Here is a 19,615-nt window from a genome sequence, read left to right on the forward strand (position 1 = left end):
GCACAAAGCTACACAGAGAAACCCTGTCTCGAAAAACCAAAAAAAAAAAAAAAAAAAAAAAAGAGGGAGGGATGGCACTCTGCTCGGAAACACACATGGCCCATCTCAGAAGGATACACAAGAAACGGGCACTGCCAACTTGGCTCCAAAACCAAATGATGGGCAGGGGTTGAGGATCTGGGAGGAATCTCCGGTTGGTGCTCCTCTCATCTGGATGTCTGAGTCAGGAGAATGCTTTACCTAATCAGAATAGGAGCTGGAGCAGTGGCACAGAGGTCAAAGCTCTGGCTGCTCTTGCCAAGGACCTGGGTTCAGTTCCCAGCACCCACATGGTGGTTCTCAGCCATCTGTAACTCCGGTTCCAGAGATCCAGTGCCCTCTTGTGGCCTCTGCAGGCCCTGCACACTCATCGAGCACAGTATACATGCAGGAAAACACTCACACATATAAAAAGGTTAAAGATCTGACTTCTACAGTAAAGGCTAAAATATACACTAGACATGTTTTCTCTGACTTTATATAGCCAAAGAAAATGCTGGTAAATCCTTTGTGGCCGCCAACTCTGACCTCCAAATCAACCTGGGCATAACTGTCCCATGGGAGTCCAATGTGCAGAGCACTAACTCTCTAAGGCCTTCCAGCATGCACCACAGAAGACAGCCCTGCTCCCACGCTCAGGCAGATAATCTTGGTAAATGGCTTATTAACAGAGTTCAGTCACTTGATGGCCCAGTGTGGAGGAATGCCAGAGACACACTGATGTGGTGAGTCTCCGTGACAACCACAGGACAGGCTGGCTGGCTGAGCAGACGGAGGATGGACGCTGAAACACTATTACTCAACGCTCATGAGCTGTGGTGCCTCTAAGACACCAGTGTGGTCAGCATATGGTACAAGGACACTGTCCAGTGAACAGCAACAGCATCCCTGGACACACCTACAGGCTATGGTATGGTATGGTACACTCCCTACTAAAATCCAGCTCAGCATTTGGACTTCAGTGTGCTCTCATCATGGTTGATAACAGTGAACTATAGTTAAGGCCCAGTCCTGCATCAGGTGCAAACAGACAACTCAAACTCTGTTCTTACACGGCCTTCATCTGAGTCCTAGTTATAGAGGCCAGAGGCACAGATGCACCCTCACCCCCCACATGTGCGCACAGCTCCAGGCAAGCCTGCTGCTAGGCAGCTCATAGCAACCTAATAGACGCCACAGTGGCTTGCATCGCCAAGCTGAATGCACATGGCCAAATCACAGTAATGACAAGCAAACAGTCATTGAACCTCCATGACATGGCTTAACTGCCATATACCAGCAACTGTGATTAACACCGGGTTGTTCCAGGGAAGCAGAAGACACAGTAAAGATGAGGAGATGTGTAGCTAGAGTTTTCCTGCCTGCCAGCTGCCGCCAGGATGAGGAAGATGTAAAGTACCGGTAAGCTACGAGCCACGTGGCAGGGTATAGATTTGTGGAAATGGATTAATTTAAGCTATAAAAACAGTTAGTAAGAAGCCTGCCACGGCCATACAGTTTGAAACAATATAAGCCTCTGTGTTTACTTGGTTGGGTCTGAGCGGCTGTGGGACTGGCGGGTGAGAGAGATTTGTCCACGTTGGGCGCCAGAGATGCTCTGTGAAACTAAAGAACAGGGCCAGCAGGTCATTTGGTCCTCGTCTCCCTCCCCAAGCGGGTGGCACTCACTGGAGAAACATCTCCATGCTAAGGTATGGGCATCTGAGGACTGGTGAGACACTCACAGAACATCTGCATGACTGACTGCTCCCAGCAACACTCTTAGCAACACTCCTGTGGTCAACACACCTCCATGCATCACTTTAAAAGAGCAACAAAAACTAATTAATGAGTAATTCCCAGGGCAGGGCATGAAAATGCATGATTTTCAAAAATAAAAAAAGAATGAATGTCTTACTCAGCCGATTGTTACAATCAAAGTTTTTCACTGGATTGAAAATATGAGAGGCGTTAAAAACAAATTCTGTGACTAGAGGGAATCAACACATCATCCGTGTTAGTTAAGGAGCAGGGCCTTCGAGAGTAACCCAGCACAGCAGAGGAGCACAGAGCCCAGGGCACAGCTCAGTGGCAGGGCCCATGCTCATCAGCAAGGGAAGCCCTAGCCACCTAAGAGAGAGAACGGTTAAACCACCAAGACTTCAAACAGACAAGTGTTGATGCGCTGTCCCCCGACTTCACCGAGAGCACTAACAACACACATGGCACAGAATTGGCGGTGAGACACAGAACGTGCCCGAGTCCTTCCGGGACCAGAGTCTTTCCAGGGTGGAGGAAGGGAACACCGACCCAGAGACCGGGACCTCCTCCTCGCCCCTTGCCGGGAAGTCACTCTGGCGTCCTCCCCACAGGCTTCCCCGCTAGGAATGAGGGTCTGCTCCAGCACGTGGGCTGACCCAGCACAAAGTGCTGCCTTCCAGAGACGCCTCTGCTGCCACTGACTGGTCTTCCTGATGTGTAAGTAGAAGCCAGGCTGCTCCCATTTTTGAGCACTGCCCCAAACAGTGGCACCCACACGTACATCGGGATTTGACTGCACAGCTCAAATATATTGGGAAAATGAAACGCAGAAACATCACTGGAGCCCGGGATCTGAGTGTGAGCAGCAGAGAGAGGAAATGCACCGGGCTAGCAGAGCAGCACTGATGTGAACCAAATACACTCTTCCACGGAGCCGAGGGCACAGTGCAGCGGTGGAGCCCAGGCTTATCGGCAGGTACTGTCGGGAACAGTTTTACCAAAGAGGAAACAGGCAGGGGCTGGGGAGATGCTTAGCAGCTAGGGCACTGGCTGCTCTTGCAGAGGACCCAGGTTCAGTTTCCAGCTCCAATGACAGCTCACACCACCTGTATGTAACTCAGTTCCAGGGTATCCGGAGCCCACTCTGACATGCATGTGGTGCATAGAAATACATGTAGATAAATGACTCACACACATAAAATATAAATTAATCTAAATTTTTTTTTTAAGAGAGAGAGGCAGAGGGAGGTCTAGGCAACCTGCTTGAGGTCACACTGGGTCACAGGGAAGAGGGCTGGGCAGAGCCTGCCGCTCCAATCCACACCACTGCTGGGGAGGAAAGGGAACTCCTTCACTGGCTCAGGTGCTCCTTCCCAGGAAGACCCTGACTGCCAGTGGGGTCAAGAGCAGGCCAACCAGAGGGAACCTAAAGCCAAAGGAAATTTCACCCAACTCTTTGATCCCACCTGAAAGGGGGGTTCTATAAGGCAGCTCTAAGACTGCATCAGGACAGTAAAACCTGCAGTGATAAAACAGTCATCACCCAAGAGTTAACACAAAGACTGTCTTCCTGTCCGGCTCACACACGTCAGCAGACGCTTTCATGCAGCTAATAACAACAGAAACTATAATGTAAATTCTTCATTTCATTTCCTAATTTTATTATATTGTGTGTGTGTGTGTGTGTGTGTGTGTGTGTGTGTGTGTGTGTGTGTGCATGGGACACACATGCCACCATACACGAGTGGAGGTCGGAGGATGATTTTGTGGAGTTGGCTCTTCTCCTTCCAGGGATGGGACTGGGGTCGGAAGGCTTGTGTGGCCAGTGTCTTTCCCTGCTGAGCTGTCTCACTGGCTCGGCCTTAGAGTGTGGTTTAGCAGTGACCACCCCACTGTGATGCACGTCCTAAAGACAGGCTGCACAAGGATCTCTGCAGGCTGTAGTGTGTGGTGTGCGTTCCCTGAGGTAGCCCAGACAGTGAGGGGGGTCTACATACATGCACACTGGTGACTGCATTGGCTACACAGCCTGTGAGCTCTAAGCACGCGCTGGAACTCGAGGACAGAGAGCTGGGACATGAGCTATGAACCACTGTCTGAGGCATGTTGCTGAGTAAATGCTAGGCAGAGAACAGGGAGGGCGCATACCACGACCCCACGTCTGTAAAGACCTGCCCCCTGTCGACAGATGTCTATTTCTACACAGACACCAGGAAATCACTAATCTACTGTGTGCCGTGGAGGAGAATTTCTGCAGCTCAGGTTCTATCTACTTGCTTGGATTTTTCTGCCATGCTCACACGCTGCACTAACGCAGCTGAAGACAAAAGAGCACCAAGAGTGTTAACACCCTGCCAAGTGTGGCTGCGCACACCGCTACGCCAGGAATTTGGGGCAAGATGGGGCAGGAGGCTACACAGTGAGTTCAAGGCCAGCCTGATCCGGATATGAGAGACCCTATTTCAAGTAACTAAACCAAACCAGAACAGGAAGAGCTTAATGTTTCAGCTGCATCTAAAAGAATTAAATCCCAGGGCTGGAGAAAAGGCTCAGTGGTTAAGAGCACTGGCTGTTCTTCCAGAAGTCCTGAGTTCAATTCCCAGGAACCATGTGGCAGCTCACAGCTGTCTGTGACTCCAGTTCCAGGGGACCCGACACTCATGGCAAAACACCAATGCGCATAAAATAAAAGAATTAGAAAAATACAAGCTTATTAAAAAAAAAAAAGAAGAAGAAGAATTCAACCCACGCTTGTTCAAGCCACTGTGTCCGTACCTTGTTTCCTTCATACACCCATCCTAGACTCTTCACCCCAAAGGCGACCTGGCTGGCTGAGACATCCAGACACGTGGCAGGCTGGCCATAGACATAATGGAGGGTTCTGGCTGAGTCCTCGGCCTTCAGCAGGTACACCAGGTCCCCAGCTGTGGCTATTGCCACGGGGTACCTTCCAGTATTCGGAACTATTTCCAGGTAGTCGACCTGCAAAGAGAGGGCTTGTTTAGTTATCCACAGGCATCTTGACTTGGTCAAGAAAGGAACTTCCCCTGCACGTCAAGAGGGCAGTGGCCCAGAAACAGGTGGACACAGGGACCATTTATAGGGGGTGAACATGGCTCCTGCCCAGATGAAAAGATGCTTGTAACAGCAGAAACACAATGCACTCCGAGAAGGAAAGCCACAAAGGGAAATCCACGGAGACACCATTTTCCACCTGTCAAAGCATGAGGACCAGGAAGTCAGAGGACACAGAGCTGGAGGTGAACAGGGGACATAACCCTGTCCAAGTCTTACTCAGGAAAGACTGGCAGTGCTTACCACAGTGCCAAGCTCTGACCCAGGAGGTCCCTCTAGCAGCTTCCGGACACCCGCAGAGGAGAGGGTTGTAGATGGTGTGCACTGTGGGGCCACACCTGTCACTGTGCAGACAGGATAGAGCCACACAGCAAATGTCACACAACCTCAGGAGGAAACCTGAAGGCTTCCTTAGGATCCACAGGATCACTGTGGAGATGAACTGGGTCTGGGGGAGCAAGGGAACAGGATTCCCAGGGGGCTACCCCCAAAAGTCCAGCAGATGGATGGAGTCACAACGCGCTTGGCTCAGGCATGGGTGTGTCTGTTAACAATGGCTGTCTTCAAGGGTGGAAACAGGCTGAGCAAGACAATTATGGCTGTCAGTTCAACTGGGTCTTTGAAATCCTGAACACGGCAGTGTTTGGAGCTACCCTTCTTTGTTCTGTTGTTTTACCGGAACCTGAAAATGTCAAACTGTCCCAGTCCCAAACGAACCAAACCATTCTGGAATATGTGTGTCCCACCAATGCATCACCAGAAGACCCCAACTGTCTTCTCAGCCTCCTCCCTGCCTGCCAGGCACTGCTCGTCCTGTGCCATGTGGCCCTCTGAGGATAGAGACCAGTACAGATGACACACTCCGGTCAGTGTCCTCTCTGACTGCACCGGGGAGGGGGGGGACACGACGAATCCCCTTTAGGATGATCCGCTTCTCCCCAGAGCAGTCTGCGTCAGACCCACCTACTTAGTAATCACAGAGAGTGGATGCTGAGGGTGAGTCCACTGTGGAATTATGAAAAGCCATGGTGGGAAGGACAGCATCGCCCTGACAATATGCCAGAGGCGCTCAAAAGCCCGAGTTCTGTAGGCTGCCCTGGGGAGCTGAGCACAAGCAAACATCCGGTGCCTCTGCTAATCCTGGGTCCAAACTGTGCCGAGGCAGCCCAACATCTTGGGCTGCAGGTCCGTCACAAAGGCCAGCTGCTCCAAGCTAACACTGCAGACCTGGGAACGCTGCCACTGTTATTCAGGAGGCACAGCGAGGGAACAAAGATGGTCGGGCTCCATGGACGGGGGTGCCTGGTCCAGGGATGCCCAGTGCATACTGTGGCAACTTGGCACCCAGACTGGAGAATAATGCTGGGAGTTGACACATCCTCAGCAGGGCTGCCCACTTCCTCTCTCTGAAGAAAACTCATCTCTTAGTGTCTTAAAACAGACATCTTTCAGTAGCCATTTAACCTCATCTTCCGGTTGGATTTCTAGCACGCCAAGAGGCTCAGATTGGCAGTGGCCGCCATTCACTAGAGGTGTAAACGACCTCAAAAGCTTCCAGTCAGCCCCAGGATGGCACCTGACTGCCAAGGCAGGATTCACACTTCACGAGGGCACTCAGCTTGCACAACTGTGGCTGGTGCATGTCGTTCGTTAGCCCTGCACCCCACATCTCTCTCAGGCCTCAGGACGGGCTGACCGCGGCAGGCCATGTTAGAAGAACACTGTGTGAGAGCCGCGGAGCTGAGCCACGGTAGCAAGCAGCTCAGGGAGGGGAAGCAGTGACGCCAGGTGCTTGCTATTCAAATCTAAGATTCCCACAGGGAAAGGGAGAGGGCAGCTGGTTCCAAGTCGCCATCAATCCTTGATCAAGGCTGGCTCTTCTGCTCCTCTGGCTAATGCCAAAATGAAGTGTGCTCAAATTAAATCCAAACTCGGCACAGACAGTTGAACACTGTCTTATCACCAAACCCCCTCTGCCTGGTGGACAAGATTTGTGTACAACTGAACTTGTCAGAGCCCTGTGCGAAGTTCCCGGAGCTGGCTCAGCTTCATGCACATCCCTGAGCCCGGCTCTCGATCCACACTGACTTCCCTCAAAAGCTGTTCTTAGTTCTAGGTGAGACAACAGTGTGGGCTGAATGCTTCCTTCCACACAGACTACACTGTACCTACCACTGCTGCTCACTTAGGCCTTAGGCAGAAATGAAGCTCAGGCCCCCAGGGGGAGTAAGGAGGCTGGGACCGAGGTCCGAGCAGACTCTGGCCCTAACCAGCTCCGCGTTTGCATGTGCTGCTGTGCTGCTTGGTTTGGAAGCAGGGCTGGGGTGGAGATGGCTCAGCAGTTAAGAGCATGTATTGCTCCTCGCAAGGGCCTGAATTAGAATCCTAGCTCACAACCCCTTACAAGGCCAGCTCCAGGGGATCCGACACCTCTGATGTCCTCATGAGCACACACCCACACAGTTAAAGGGGAAGAAGAGGGCTGGAACCTAGGCCTCACGCACACTAAGTCAATGTTCTACCACTAAGCCATAGCCTCAGCCCTACACTTGGATTTGAGTCACTATTTCTCAGCTCAGAAACCAGGGGCAGGTCAATACGCCACTCTGAGCCATTCCTGACTTCTTGGGAATGAAGGAAATTCTATCACCCACTTCAGTGGGCTGTTGGGAGTTTCACGGACAGAAGGCTCAGGCATCATTGCTATCTGTCTGATTAGACCCAGGGATTCTTAGAAGGCAAGCTAACGAACAGACGAAGAGCTCACCAGTTTCTGAACTTCAAATTCCGCAGCTACATGCCAGTAGCCCTCCTCGTTAGGGTACAACATCACAACGTCAAAAGCAGAAGCTGTGGCAACCGTGGCCTCTTCCCGGCTGAGCGCAAGGGCTTGTATTCTTGCATCGTGCTCAAAGCGATGGATAGGGAACTTCCCGGTCCTCAGGTCCCAAATGTTAAGAATCCCTGGGGGAGCAAGGCAGAGAGCAGCTGTAAGCCAGTTCACACAGGCACAGAACGAGCATGCAGTCAGTTTCCAAATTCACTCCACCAAGACGACACAGACGCACGCTTGTTTGGATCTGTTCCACAGCTTCCAAGCTGCAGGACTGGGACATGTCACTCCTCACCAGTCTCTTACCTCTGAAGACAGCAGTACCCACCACACAGGACTACCGGGCAGACCAGGGGAGACCCTCCACAAACAATGCTCAGCCGTAAAGCCAGCCTGAGCTCCCACCTTCCTACAGGGGCAGTGACACTGTTCACTCCCCATCTCTGTGCAGTCCACTATCTCCTTCTTCCTGCACAGCCCTCATCTCTACACTGCAGGTGCAAGACTTCCAAATGGCCCGCAGCTGGTAGTCACCAAGAGCAACAGGGCTCTCCTCCAGGAAAAGGCTTCACCGTGAACCCCATGCACTTTTCTTTCTTTCTTTTTTTTTTTTTTTTTTTTTTTTTGGTTTTTCAAGACAGGGTTTCTCTGTGTAGCTTTGAGCCTTTCCTAGGACTCACTTGGTAGTCCAGGCTGGCCTCGAACTCACAGAGATCCGCCTGGCTCTGCCTCCCGAGTGCTGGGATTAAAGGCGTGCGCCGCCACCACCGCCCGGCTGGCATGCACTTTTCTAAGAACTATGATCGAACGGAGGACAGGCAGGTCATAAAAGGCTCCATGACATGGTCCCTGGCATATACTTTGGTAAACTCTCTCTTCTGCCGCAGGAGATGTGCTACAGAAAATGCCCATCTTGAGGCCCACTCATTAAATAGGCACTAGTGTCCCCACCACCCTAGGAGGCCTCATCTTAATATGGCCTCTTCCAAACGCGGCTCTGAGTCTGTTCTGAGGCATCACACAGTGAGAACTGCCATGCAGAGCCTCTGGGCAGTCCACATCACATGCCTCCTCTCACTGTGTGCTCTCCGTTGTGGCCAGAGCAGTTCCCCCATTCCACGGAGCAGAACAGTAGAAGCTCTAAGTGGCTGGACCACTGCACTGAGCTGGGGAGAGAGAAGTGGAGCTGGGTGAGGACGCACACACCACCACACTCGGCCCATGTTCTGCTGGCTGTTCAACACAGCGCACTCGAGCACACTCGGAGTCTATCTACAGACACAGTTTCATTACTAGGCAAGGGCTGGTTTGGCTGGCATCTCTTTCTCAACAGAACTGGATTCGATAAACATGTAAACACACAGTAAACAGAGCGCAGCACAGAGCCGAGCTCCAAGCTGCCTCAGACACTCAGGGCTCCTCGATCAGGAGGCCACTCTCTCCGAGCACCTCCATACTCTCACCACTGACAGCCCCCCTCTGCAGTTACATTTATGTGTGCCACGAGGCTGGCTCCCGTCAATGGCACTGGCGTCACTGCGCTCCCCTAGCACCAAGTCTGGTGTGCAAGCATTGAGTGCTCTAATGGTTTCTTGAATTAACTGTCCCTTTCTCACATGTAATGTCCCTCTCTGTCCCTGGCAGGAGTCTCTGCTCTGAAGTTCACTTTGCCGCTCACCCCGCACCCTGGCTTTGCCCATCTGTTTCCTTTGCTGTCTGTCTGTATTTTTAAAGTGGGATTGATTCTTGGAGCCAGGCACAGCGACACACACACACACCTGTAGCCTCAGTGGCAGGAAGGATGAGGCAGCAGATTGACAGTCTGAGGTTAGCCTGAGCAACACACCAAGTCCAGGCTGAATAATAACTTGTCTCTAAAGACATACACACGTAAGGTGGAGTTCCTGCAGATAGTATATATTTGGTCTTGTTTTTTAAATACAAGCTAAGACTACTTACATTTTTAGATCTATTTTATTTTTAATTAGGTAAGTGTCTGTGTATATGCGTATCACATGAGTGCAGGTGCCCACGAGGCCAGAGGCCTCAGATACCTTGGAGTTGGAGCTAGAGGTGGTTGTGAGCTTCCCAGTGGGTGTTTGTGAGCACTCTGCAAGAGCAGCAAGTGGTCTCAGCCACTGAGCCACCTCTCCAGCCCCACTACTTACTTACACTGTTTTTATTTTCCACGGTCCTAGTTTTTGACTATGTGTTCATTCCATCCTGCTTCCTCTGCTGACCCAGTGGCTGAAATTCCCCCGGGATCATTGGGCAGCTGCTTTAGGACTCTTTAGACACATGCTTAGCTCACCACAGCCTAGCTTCAAGTGACAGTACTCATCCACACCAAGTCCAAGGACTTCACAGTCTCTCGGCCACTTTCCCTTCCCGAGATCTGTACACGGCCCTCACACACTGGTTCTGCAGGAGCAGGTGGGTCAGTATCTTGTAGAGTGATGCAAGTAAGAGAGCGCTACTTATTTCCCCATGCAATCCTCTCCTCTGTTCACCAATGTCCCTTTCAACATTAGAGACCCAGAGGCTTTGCCCCAGCACAGGGCAGTCGCGGGGCAGCTGTGACAGACCTGCTCAGTGTGCACAAGGTCCTCCTACTCCCCGCACCAAAGAGGAGGGGAGAGCTTAGGGCGGGGACAGACAGACCCCTGACTAACACAGTTCTATCCCAGTCCTTTTCAACCTGAGAACGAATCCCTCCGCTGTGAGAATGTCCCAGAGCACAGCTGGAGGTTAGAAGAAAGGAGGAAGGGCCAACAAGGTCACACAGGGGGCGATGCCGGCTGTGCCCTGTGCGGCATCGAGGTGTTAGGACAATGGGAGACAGAAAGCTCCTTCCTGCATGCAGCCCAGTTCTGGTGGTATCTACACAGCCTCTCACTTGTAGGCCTCTGGAGATCTAACTGTCAACCTGATACAGCCTGGAGTCCCCTGACAAGTGAGTCTCCATCCAGGAACTGCACAGGGCACGAGAAGGGGGTGGGTGGGGCTGTTTTGATTGTTAACTGACAGAGGAAAGCCCAGCCTGCTGTGGGTAGCACCATTCCCTGGCAGGTGGGTCTGGGATACGTATGAGTGAGCGAGCAGCATCCTCCAGTCTCTGCTTCAGCTCCTGCCCCGCCCTTCTTCAGTGATGGCCTGGCACTGGGAAGTGTAACCAAATAAACCTTTCCTCTTCTCTCAGTTGCTTCAGGTCAGTGTTTTATCTCAGCAACAGGAAGGAAGCTATAAACTTTTTTCAGATCACACCCCAACACACACACACACACCTGTCCTCACCCTGACAAGCGGCAGCAGACCTTTCTGGACACTGAGTTGAGCTGGTCCACGTTCACCACATGACTGTTAAGGGAGATGTTGGCAGTGACGGTCAGACCAAAGCAGTTCAGTTCTCAAACAGGTACAGTATTTAAAACTCTGACCTGGATTCGTCTAAATGAACGTATTATAGGCCCAGCAACAGGGTGAACTTGGCTTCTGGCACTGGATGGCAGATAAAGAGGCAGGCTGTGTGCTGGGCTTCTGCACTCCCCAGGGTGGGTTCAGAGGGAGTGGTGTGCCATTAGCAGAACCTGCCAATGTTCACCTCTGTTTCAATTAGAAATGTTCAGTTGTAAAAAACAGACCCCCAGGCTGGGCGGTGGTGGTGCACGTCTTTAATCCCAGCACTCGGGAGGCAGAGGCAGGTGGATCTCTGAGTTTGAGGCCAGCCTGGTCTACAGAGTGAGATCCAGGACAGACAGGGCTACACAGAGAAACCCTGTCTTAAAAAACAAAAAACAGACCCCAGTGGAGCTGCACAGGACAGGACAGGCTGACAAGGGATCAGAACCAGTGACCCAGACAACACTGAGGACCAAGGCCACTTGTACATGCCACAGATCTCACCTCTAATTTCTACAACTGTTTCCTCCTGTCTGTCTCCATAATCCAGCTTTCTCTAAAGGAGCCAGCTCCATCCCACAAAGGCTTCTACTCCAAGCATGGAACAAAATGTGAACCCTGGTCCATGAACAGGTCCCCAGCCCTGGTCTGATCAGCCTATGCCAAAAGATGACTCAAGTCCTCCACGCCTGCCCACCACCTGCTGGCTTGGAATAGAGTTTAGAGTGCAGAGGCACTGAGCTGTCCTCTACTTCCCTGCATCTCAGGCCAAGGTGAAACAAGAAAATCGCTCAGCAAAGGCAAAGGGAGGTCCTGGTGACTTATGAACATGCCACCATTTCCTGCAGCAGCCCCAGGCTCTGAGAGCTGGAGTCCAGGCCCCACGGTGTAAACAGAGGCAGGAGGCATCCATCCAGAGCGTCTTCCACACCTGCAGAGAAGATTCTGAGCTCCAGGGAGCGCTGGGGCTACAAGAGAGCCCGTTCACTCAGCAGAAATCTGAAAAGGGCGCAGACAAAGGAAGACACTGGACCTTTCCCAGCCCATCTGACAGAAGACAGTGAGGGAAGGCCAAAGCCCCCCAAGTAGGCAGGGGCGGGACCTGGCAGTGCTCCTGGCTCCCGCTCCCCACTCAGTACCCTCCACCTTGACGAGCAGCCGGGCTAGAGGCACTCAGCACTTGCCCTAGACCAGGAAGTCATTAGCAGTGACATGAGTGACGAGGGCCAGGCTTTGGAGGAGACATAAAGGCTGCTGAGCAGCTGTGGATGGGCACCCATGCCAGTCTGCAGCACGTCCCTCCACCTCCCAAAGGAGGCCAGGCAGAGTGTGGTAATGAAACTGCACATAGTAGAAATGGGATCTAAATGAGTTTAAGCTGATTTATGTTAGCTTTTGTAAAGATTACTGGGATCGGGAAAGTGCTACCACTGTGCAAGAGCGACGACAGTCCTTAAGAACTCCGCCTAATGGTGCCTGCGCACGGTATTTATATTCCTCGGCATGGGAACAAGGACCATAATGGATACCATTTTTGTTTTATTAGGGATGCATATTTAAATTAATCTGCTATTTGCCTAAACAATTAGCTGCTTCTGTTTGTGTGCACAAAGCCAAAACTGCAATTAGACTTCCATCAAAAAAATAAGTCCCAACTAAAACTGTCCCGGTGGGGCTGTAAGAGCTCAGGGCAGAACTTCCCCAATTACTTCTCAGCACAATGGTAATTACGTTAATTGCTTGAAAGGTAAATAACCACTGAACTGGTTTTGGAAACACACATAGGCACTGCCCCTCCCCTCTGATCTGCCCCATGTACCTACGGTTTAAAAGAGGTTACAGTGTAGACAGCCACAGGGCAGACCCTCAACTACCATGTCTGCTCATGGGCTCTGGAGCCTCCCTTCTGAGCAGCCGGCCACGGTGAGCTCAAGCCCGCCTCTTGTGCTCACGCGATTAACACCTGCAGCTCGGTCTCAGGCCCATGACAGCTAACCAGACAGGATCAATTAGCTGTGTTCAGAGACACGGAATGAGCCGGCTACTTCTACAGACAGCTGGCATGCTCCATTCCCACTATGGAAATAAGTGCTTTTCTACAATCAGTTAAGAAGGACGCAGAAGGGATTCTCTGACAAGGGAAAAGCAGTTTTAACAGAAATTTAAAATGCACCCACAGCACTCACTAGCCATAAACATGTACCTCTTCATTAACTGCACACATCACACTGAATTCAGGCTGCGGACACGCATCAAGTCTGAGAGGAGCAGTTTGCTCGCTGGCTGGCTGGCGTGTGCGCTCTCTCTCTCCTTGTGTGAAGAGGTCTCTCACTGAATCTGGAGCTCACTGTTTGGGCTTGTCTGGCTGACCAGTGAGCCCCAGAATCTACCTGTGTCCACTTCCCCAGTGCTGGGGTCACGCAGGGCATGAGGGAGCACTACCACCCAGCTCTTTTGTGAGAACTACACAGCGAGCAGCTTACCCACTGAATCATCTCCCCAGAACAGGAGTTTAGCTCAGTACGAGCAAGGGTCCAGAGGGCTGAGTCAGGTATGCCTTGAAGGGGAAAAGGGCGGAGTGAAGGGGACCCCTTCCGCAAGGCTGCATGCCGTTGTCTCCAGAGGAAAAGCAATAAAGAGAAAGGATTCTGGAAGGGGCATTTTAGACTGGATTCTGAATGGCCTGGAGGACCAAGGTTAGGGAAAGGACGAAAGCCGGGGTGACCAGGGCGGCAGAGGCTCAAGGAGGGAGGTAGGGAGGGTGGGTTCCCAGGAACTCCGAAGTCCACGGCAATCAGGAGAACATCTGAACAAGGCGGAGTGGGCTGAGGGCAAGGTGAACAGCACACTGCTGACGGCCAGGCATCTCAGTGTAACTCAGAGCACCGAGTCCAAGGAAGAAGAGATGACTGAGAAGCCAGTCAACGCAGAGGAGGCTTTACCAGGGCCCCTCTGGGAAGGCAGAGGACATCACTGAGACAGTATCACTGAGGCATCACTTTGGCAAAGCCTGACACTAGCCACCACTTTCCGGTCACATCACCAAGGGGACCAGACAGGGCACCCAGGAGAGCATGGGATGCTGGTTGGGAAGGCTGCCTGGGGTGCTGGGGGACAAGCCATAGCTTCACGACGACACCGGAAACAAACCAGCACTTCCGTGCGGTCGTACACGTTCACAGTGCTTGAATTCTTTCCACATGTAATGCTACATAAAAAATACACACACAAACCTGTTACACACCTTGATGACGATCTGACTAGTGTGAGATTTTTTTTTTTCCAAGCACAATCTGCATCATTTTATAGAGGATATTTAATTCTGGTGGGCAAAATTAAACTACAAACTCAAATTCTAAAAGGTCTGTTGAGGAGTTCAGGTGAATTAAACTCTGACAGAGTCCAAAACTATTGTTGCCACAACCTCCCTGGATCAGCTGGAGCCGGCCACCCCAGCACAGGCCAGGCGCCTCCAGTAAAGGCTGCTGCACGGGCTTGTTCTCCCCTTAAAGAGACTGCTCCTCAGACGGGCAGTGGTGGCGCACGCCTTTAATCCCAGCACTCGGGAAGCAGAGGCAGGCGGGTCTCTGTGAGTTCGAGACAGCCTGGTCTACAGAGCAGATCCAGCACAGCCAGGGCTACACAGAGAAACCCTGTCTCAAAAACAAAAAACCAAAAAACAAAAAAAACAAAAAACAAAAAAAAAAAAAGACTGCTCGTTACTAACAGGTTTGCTCAGCTGGCAACTGGGCACAGCCAATGGCCACCAGAGAAGGGGGTCTCCAGGCTGGAGAGCTGGCTCAGTGATTCAGAGCATTTGCTGCTCTTGGAGAGGACCCGGTTCAATTCCCAGAACTCACATGGCAACTCACAGGTGTCTGCCACTCCAATCTGAGAGGCTCCAATTCTCTCTTCTGATAGTCTTGGGCACCAGGCACACATGGTACACATACATACATGTAATCAAAACTCTCACACACATAAGATAAATCTAATAAAAAATCTTTTTTAAAGACGGGAGTCTCAACTGAAGGACTGTCAGACCAGACTGGCCTCTGGGCATGTATGCCTTTGGGGAATTAACGAAAGCCATTGGGGTCCAGCCCCTTGATAGCTTTCTCCCAGATTTCCAGAAGAGACGCTACCAGCGGCAAATTAACCTGAGGGATACTCTAATAAATCTATGTAAACAAAACTCTTAGTCCATTCACTTATTCTTTTGAGTCAGTTCTCTCTCTACACGGCTTCCATTCTGCTCTCATGCCTAGCTCCTGTCTTGCCTGATTTCTCTCTACATTTATCTGTTGTCCCTCTAAGTTCTATCTTAATTCTGCCCCACCTAGGTTCTCATCCATCTAGTTCTTTCCCATCTCAGCTCCTCTCCCATCTCCTTCTCTCTCATCTGGTCTTTCCTCATCTTGTTCTTCCCCACCTGGCTCTTCTTCACCTTCCATCTCGTTCTTCTAGTCTCTCTAGTCCTCCAATCTAGTTCCCCAAGAGTCTGAGGTTTACAGTTATATACCCATGCAATCAGCAATACTCTGGCCAAGGCAAGGTCACCAGGCTTGAATTCCCTCAGGATCAAAAGGTGGGGTGATAAGATCCACACAAAGAGCAGTAACTGTCAGCTGTCATTAGCAACCCCAAAAGGAAGTGACTAATGGGATGAATCAACTGAGGGCTAAATTCGGCTAAAACCTAAGAAGAGGGGTATAGGGGTGGTTGTCTATGCTTCGCCCCTGAAGCATCGGCCTAGTAGACTGCACGTAACTGCTAGGTACCTGACCCCGCCCGGGGCATAGCCCCGACAGGTGGGGACCCCTTAAGAACTGAAATTCATATGTGTTCACTCTCTTGACTACCTCATTACCCGGGAAGCTGGACTGCAGACCAAGTCGGAGTGCTCCAGAGGGTTGGGCTGCGCTTCACCTCTCCTGGATCCTGTACCCGACCCTTCTGCTTGCTGTAAACTGACGCAAAAGAAACCCCCTTTGACTATCAGATAAACTCTGTGGAACTGCCTCATTAACTGCCACTACAAGGGAATTTATACGCTCAAACTATGTTCTTAGAAGTGTTTAGTAGAAATGTTAAGAACCTATAAGTCACTAGGTCATGGGTGAAAATAAAATTGCCTTCTTTCTTCCTGTGGCTTCTTATCTGTCCAAGCTATTGCCATTTTCTGGCAGGGCAGGGGGAGTGTGCTCGGTCGCTAGGCAACTTCCATCACAGCTAGATGCACCTGGTACTTGTTAAAAGGAGATCTAAAACTAGAGATAAGATGTGGAAAAGGAGAAAGTTAAGCTTAATTAGCACTTCCACCAGGCCTTTTCAAACAGACAGTCTGGATGCTTAAGTCTATTCTTAGAGAGTCTGTGAGGTATCTCAGATGAGATACTTTCATCCTTCTGGGGATGGTCCTGACTGGATACTGCCAATGACAATAACTACAGAAAGGCCTGAAATTAGGGATTTTGACTGTGTCTGCTGTAGCACAGCTGGAGAAAGTTATACAAATACTTTAATTGTACAGGGGGCATTGTGCCCAATGAATGACGGAAAAGCTACAACAGCATACAAGAAATTCATAGCAGGAAAGAGCTAATATTCAAAAGCCAATATCACCAAGACTCCTTGAGCCTTGGGCTCATCCTCTGGAATACTGCTTAACTCCTCCAGGTATAGCTTTGTTATAATCAGCCGAATTCCTACTTCTTATTTTATTTTATTTTTTTTTGTGGCCCGCAGCAGGGAATGGTCTTGATCTTTAGTGTATAGAGGAGGACCCAGGCCACCGTGGGAGGCACCATTCCCTGGGCAGGTAGTTAGTCCTGGGCTGCATCAGAAAGCTGTCTGGGAAGGGCCTGTGTGTGAGCCAGCAAGTAGCATCCTCCATGGTTCCTGGTGCACTCCTAGAAGTTCCCTGGCTGGAGGTGATGCTGTGTGAACAGCAAGCGGACCTGCCTTCCAGGTGCTTGAGTTCCTGCCCCGATTCCCTCCATGATGGACGGCGACTCCAAGTGTAAGCCCAACCAACACCTCCTTCCCCTAAGCTGCTCTGGTCACGACAGAGCTGCACAGAGCTCAGAACCCTGTGCTGAAGCAGAGGACAGGGGTGGGGCTTTACGACACTAATCACTTCAAGTCTGGGTTCAATTTTCTTAAGAGGACTTCACAACTTTATGCGTGCGGGTGTTCCGTGTGGTGTGTGCCTATGCATCACTTGCATGCTTAGCCCTGCAGTATCAGATCCCCTGGGACTGGAGTTACAGGTGGGTGTGAACTGTCTGTCATGTGGGTGCTGGGAACTGAACCTGAGTCCTTTGAAAGAGCAGCCAGTGCTCTTCGCCACTGTGCCATCTCTCCAGCCCCTCACACAAGGATTTTAAAATAGAATTTTAAGGACTATTTCTAATAAAGTAAAGCTCTAAGCACTATGGAGGCCGAGGTGGGAGTCCGTGGACTGATAGAGCTAAGCAGTGAGTATGGGGCCAATGCAAGCATATTAACCTCTGTGTCTGTTGTCTGAAGACACTGGTCTTGCTTGGTATCCAGACTGGTCTGTAACTCACAGGTGCAAGCCATCCTCCTGTCTCGGCCTCCCAGGTAGCTGGGACTACAGGCACACACCACTGTATGGACCTTACTTCCTACAGTCTCTGGCCAGCCAAGCACAAAATGATGATGTGATGGGTTATAATCCTGCAGGTCCACCCCAGACCAGCAAGCTCTCTACTTACTGGGGATATTGGTCATTCACTCTGAATGGCTATGGTGTCAGGTGACCTGCAGGTTCAGTTTTTTCACTCCATTTGGCCTTGGGTAACTAAAACGCAACTGTGCTTTGCCATAATCTTGCCTTTCTGTATTCCCTTCTGATTCCGTGGGAGTTCCTTGGCCCTTCTGGTGACTTGGAGTTGGACCCTAAGGCTGTGGGTGCCCCCCTGGGATTGTCTCTGTGAATCTGAGACAATCAGATTCCCACTTCAGCCTCTGGGGACGCTAATTTAACTTGATGTCTCTATCTCCAATCTTGTTTACCCAAAGATGTTTCACTCTGTACATAGGTGTCCTAGTCAGTCACTTCCAGTATTAATACTTAAACCCAAAATCTGGGTGGAGGCTAGATTCAGTATTGTACAAGGATAGCACAATATATATTTTTACCAACCCTCGCCGTGTGTGTGTGTGTGTGTGTGTGTGTGTGTGTGTGTGTGTGTGTGTGTGTGTGTGTGATGGTGCTGGAGCCCTGGAACTAGAGTCACAGGAGGCTGTGAGACACCCAACACCGGTGCTGGGAACCGAACTTGGGTCTTCTGCCAGTGCAAGCGCTCTGACCCTGAGCCATCTCCGCAGCTCAGGTTCTACAACAACACACTCCTGTAACCTTCAGAATGAGAACCAGGACATGACCCTCAGCTGAAAGTGAGTCGCACTCACTTTCACTCCACACACTGACCAAAACAACCATCACTGCAAGAACGAGATGATGTGGCAAATGTAATTAAAATGGTACTGACTTTTTTTTTTTTTAGAACTGAGGATCAAATCCAGGGCTTTGCACCTGCTAGGCAAATGCTCTACCACTGAGCTAAATCCCCAACCCCAAATTATCAACTTCAAATGTACAATTTGGCCAGAACAGAAAACATACTGGTCCTGTAGCCTTCACTACAACCACCATCCAGAACTACCCCAGACCAAAAAGTCCCCTTACACCCTTCTACAGCCAAGTCTCTTCCCATAGTTCCAGCTACTGCTGACTACTCACCTGCTGGTTACTGTCATGGCTCTATCTGTCCTAGGATTCCCTAGCAGTGGAATTTTTATGCAGGATGCACTTTTGACAATCTGGCTGATGCCACGCATTTCAACACTGCAGAGGTCCAGCTCACTGCTGCTATGTGGCTGACCCCCCACGTAACTCTACTGATGTTCAGCATTCCACTGCATGGATACACAAGGCATACTCGCCACCTCATACGCTCTGGGTTGCTTCTAGTGTAGAGCTACAATGGACAAAACCCCATAAGCAACCAAGCACAAGTTTGTGTGTTCACGTGCTGTCAGCCTCCAGGTTAAGATTGACCAGTGGGAACGCTGCATCCTAAGGCAGCCCACACTCCATTTGTACAAGTGCTGTTCCCATTGCGAAGGCACAGGAACACGGACGGACTGCTTGGGGATCACCAGCACTTAGTATGTCTAAGCACTGTGGGTAAGGAACAGTGTGATTCCGTAGCTAATGTAGATCGTCTTTTCAAAGCGGGCGGGCAGGCGGGCCATGCAAGCACCTCGCTGAAGCAACAGTTACAGTGTTGCTGTGCTTAACTGTTTGCTGTCTGTCTCTATAAAGTTCTTTCTACATCGAGCTGCATGCAACTGCATCAGGCTGCATGCAACCGCAGCAGACTGGGCTGTCAACCTGATGGGCTCTGGAATCCACGGAACTAGCCCTGTCTGCTGAGTCTCTGAGAGCCCTTTCAGGGAGGAGTGCTGTGGGGAGCAGACCTTGCCCACAGTGGCCTC

The 19,615-nt window shown here is 50.9% G+C and overlaps 1 protein-coding gene across 1 annotated transcript in view; it reads right to left on the reverse strand.

Moving 5' to 3' along the window:
• Nucleotides 1-19,615, reverse strand: part of Fbxw8 (F-box and WD repeat domain containing 8) — a 98,593-nt gene that overhangs the window by 28,342 nt on the left and 50,636 nt on the right. The window contains exons 6-7 of the mRNA XM_028878807.2: nucleotides 7,622-7,818; nucleotides 4,555-4,761 (exon numbers count right to left, since the gene is read on the reverse strand). Of these exons, the coding sequence (XP_028734640.1) occupies nucleotides 4,555-4,761; nucleotides 7,622-7,818 (404 nt within the window). The remainder of the gene's footprint in view (nucleotides 1-4,554; nucleotides 4,762-7,621; nucleotides 7,819-19,615) is intronic.

The sequence above is a fragment of the Peromyscus leucopus genome, chromosome 23, assembly GCF_004664715.2.
Source record: "Peromyscus leucopus breed LL Stock chromosome 23, UCI_PerLeu_2.1, whole genome shotgun sequence".
NCBI classification, from domain to species: domain Eukaryota; kingdom Metazoa; phylum Chordata; class Mammalia; order Rodentia; family Cricetidae; genus Peromyscus; species Peromyscus leucopus.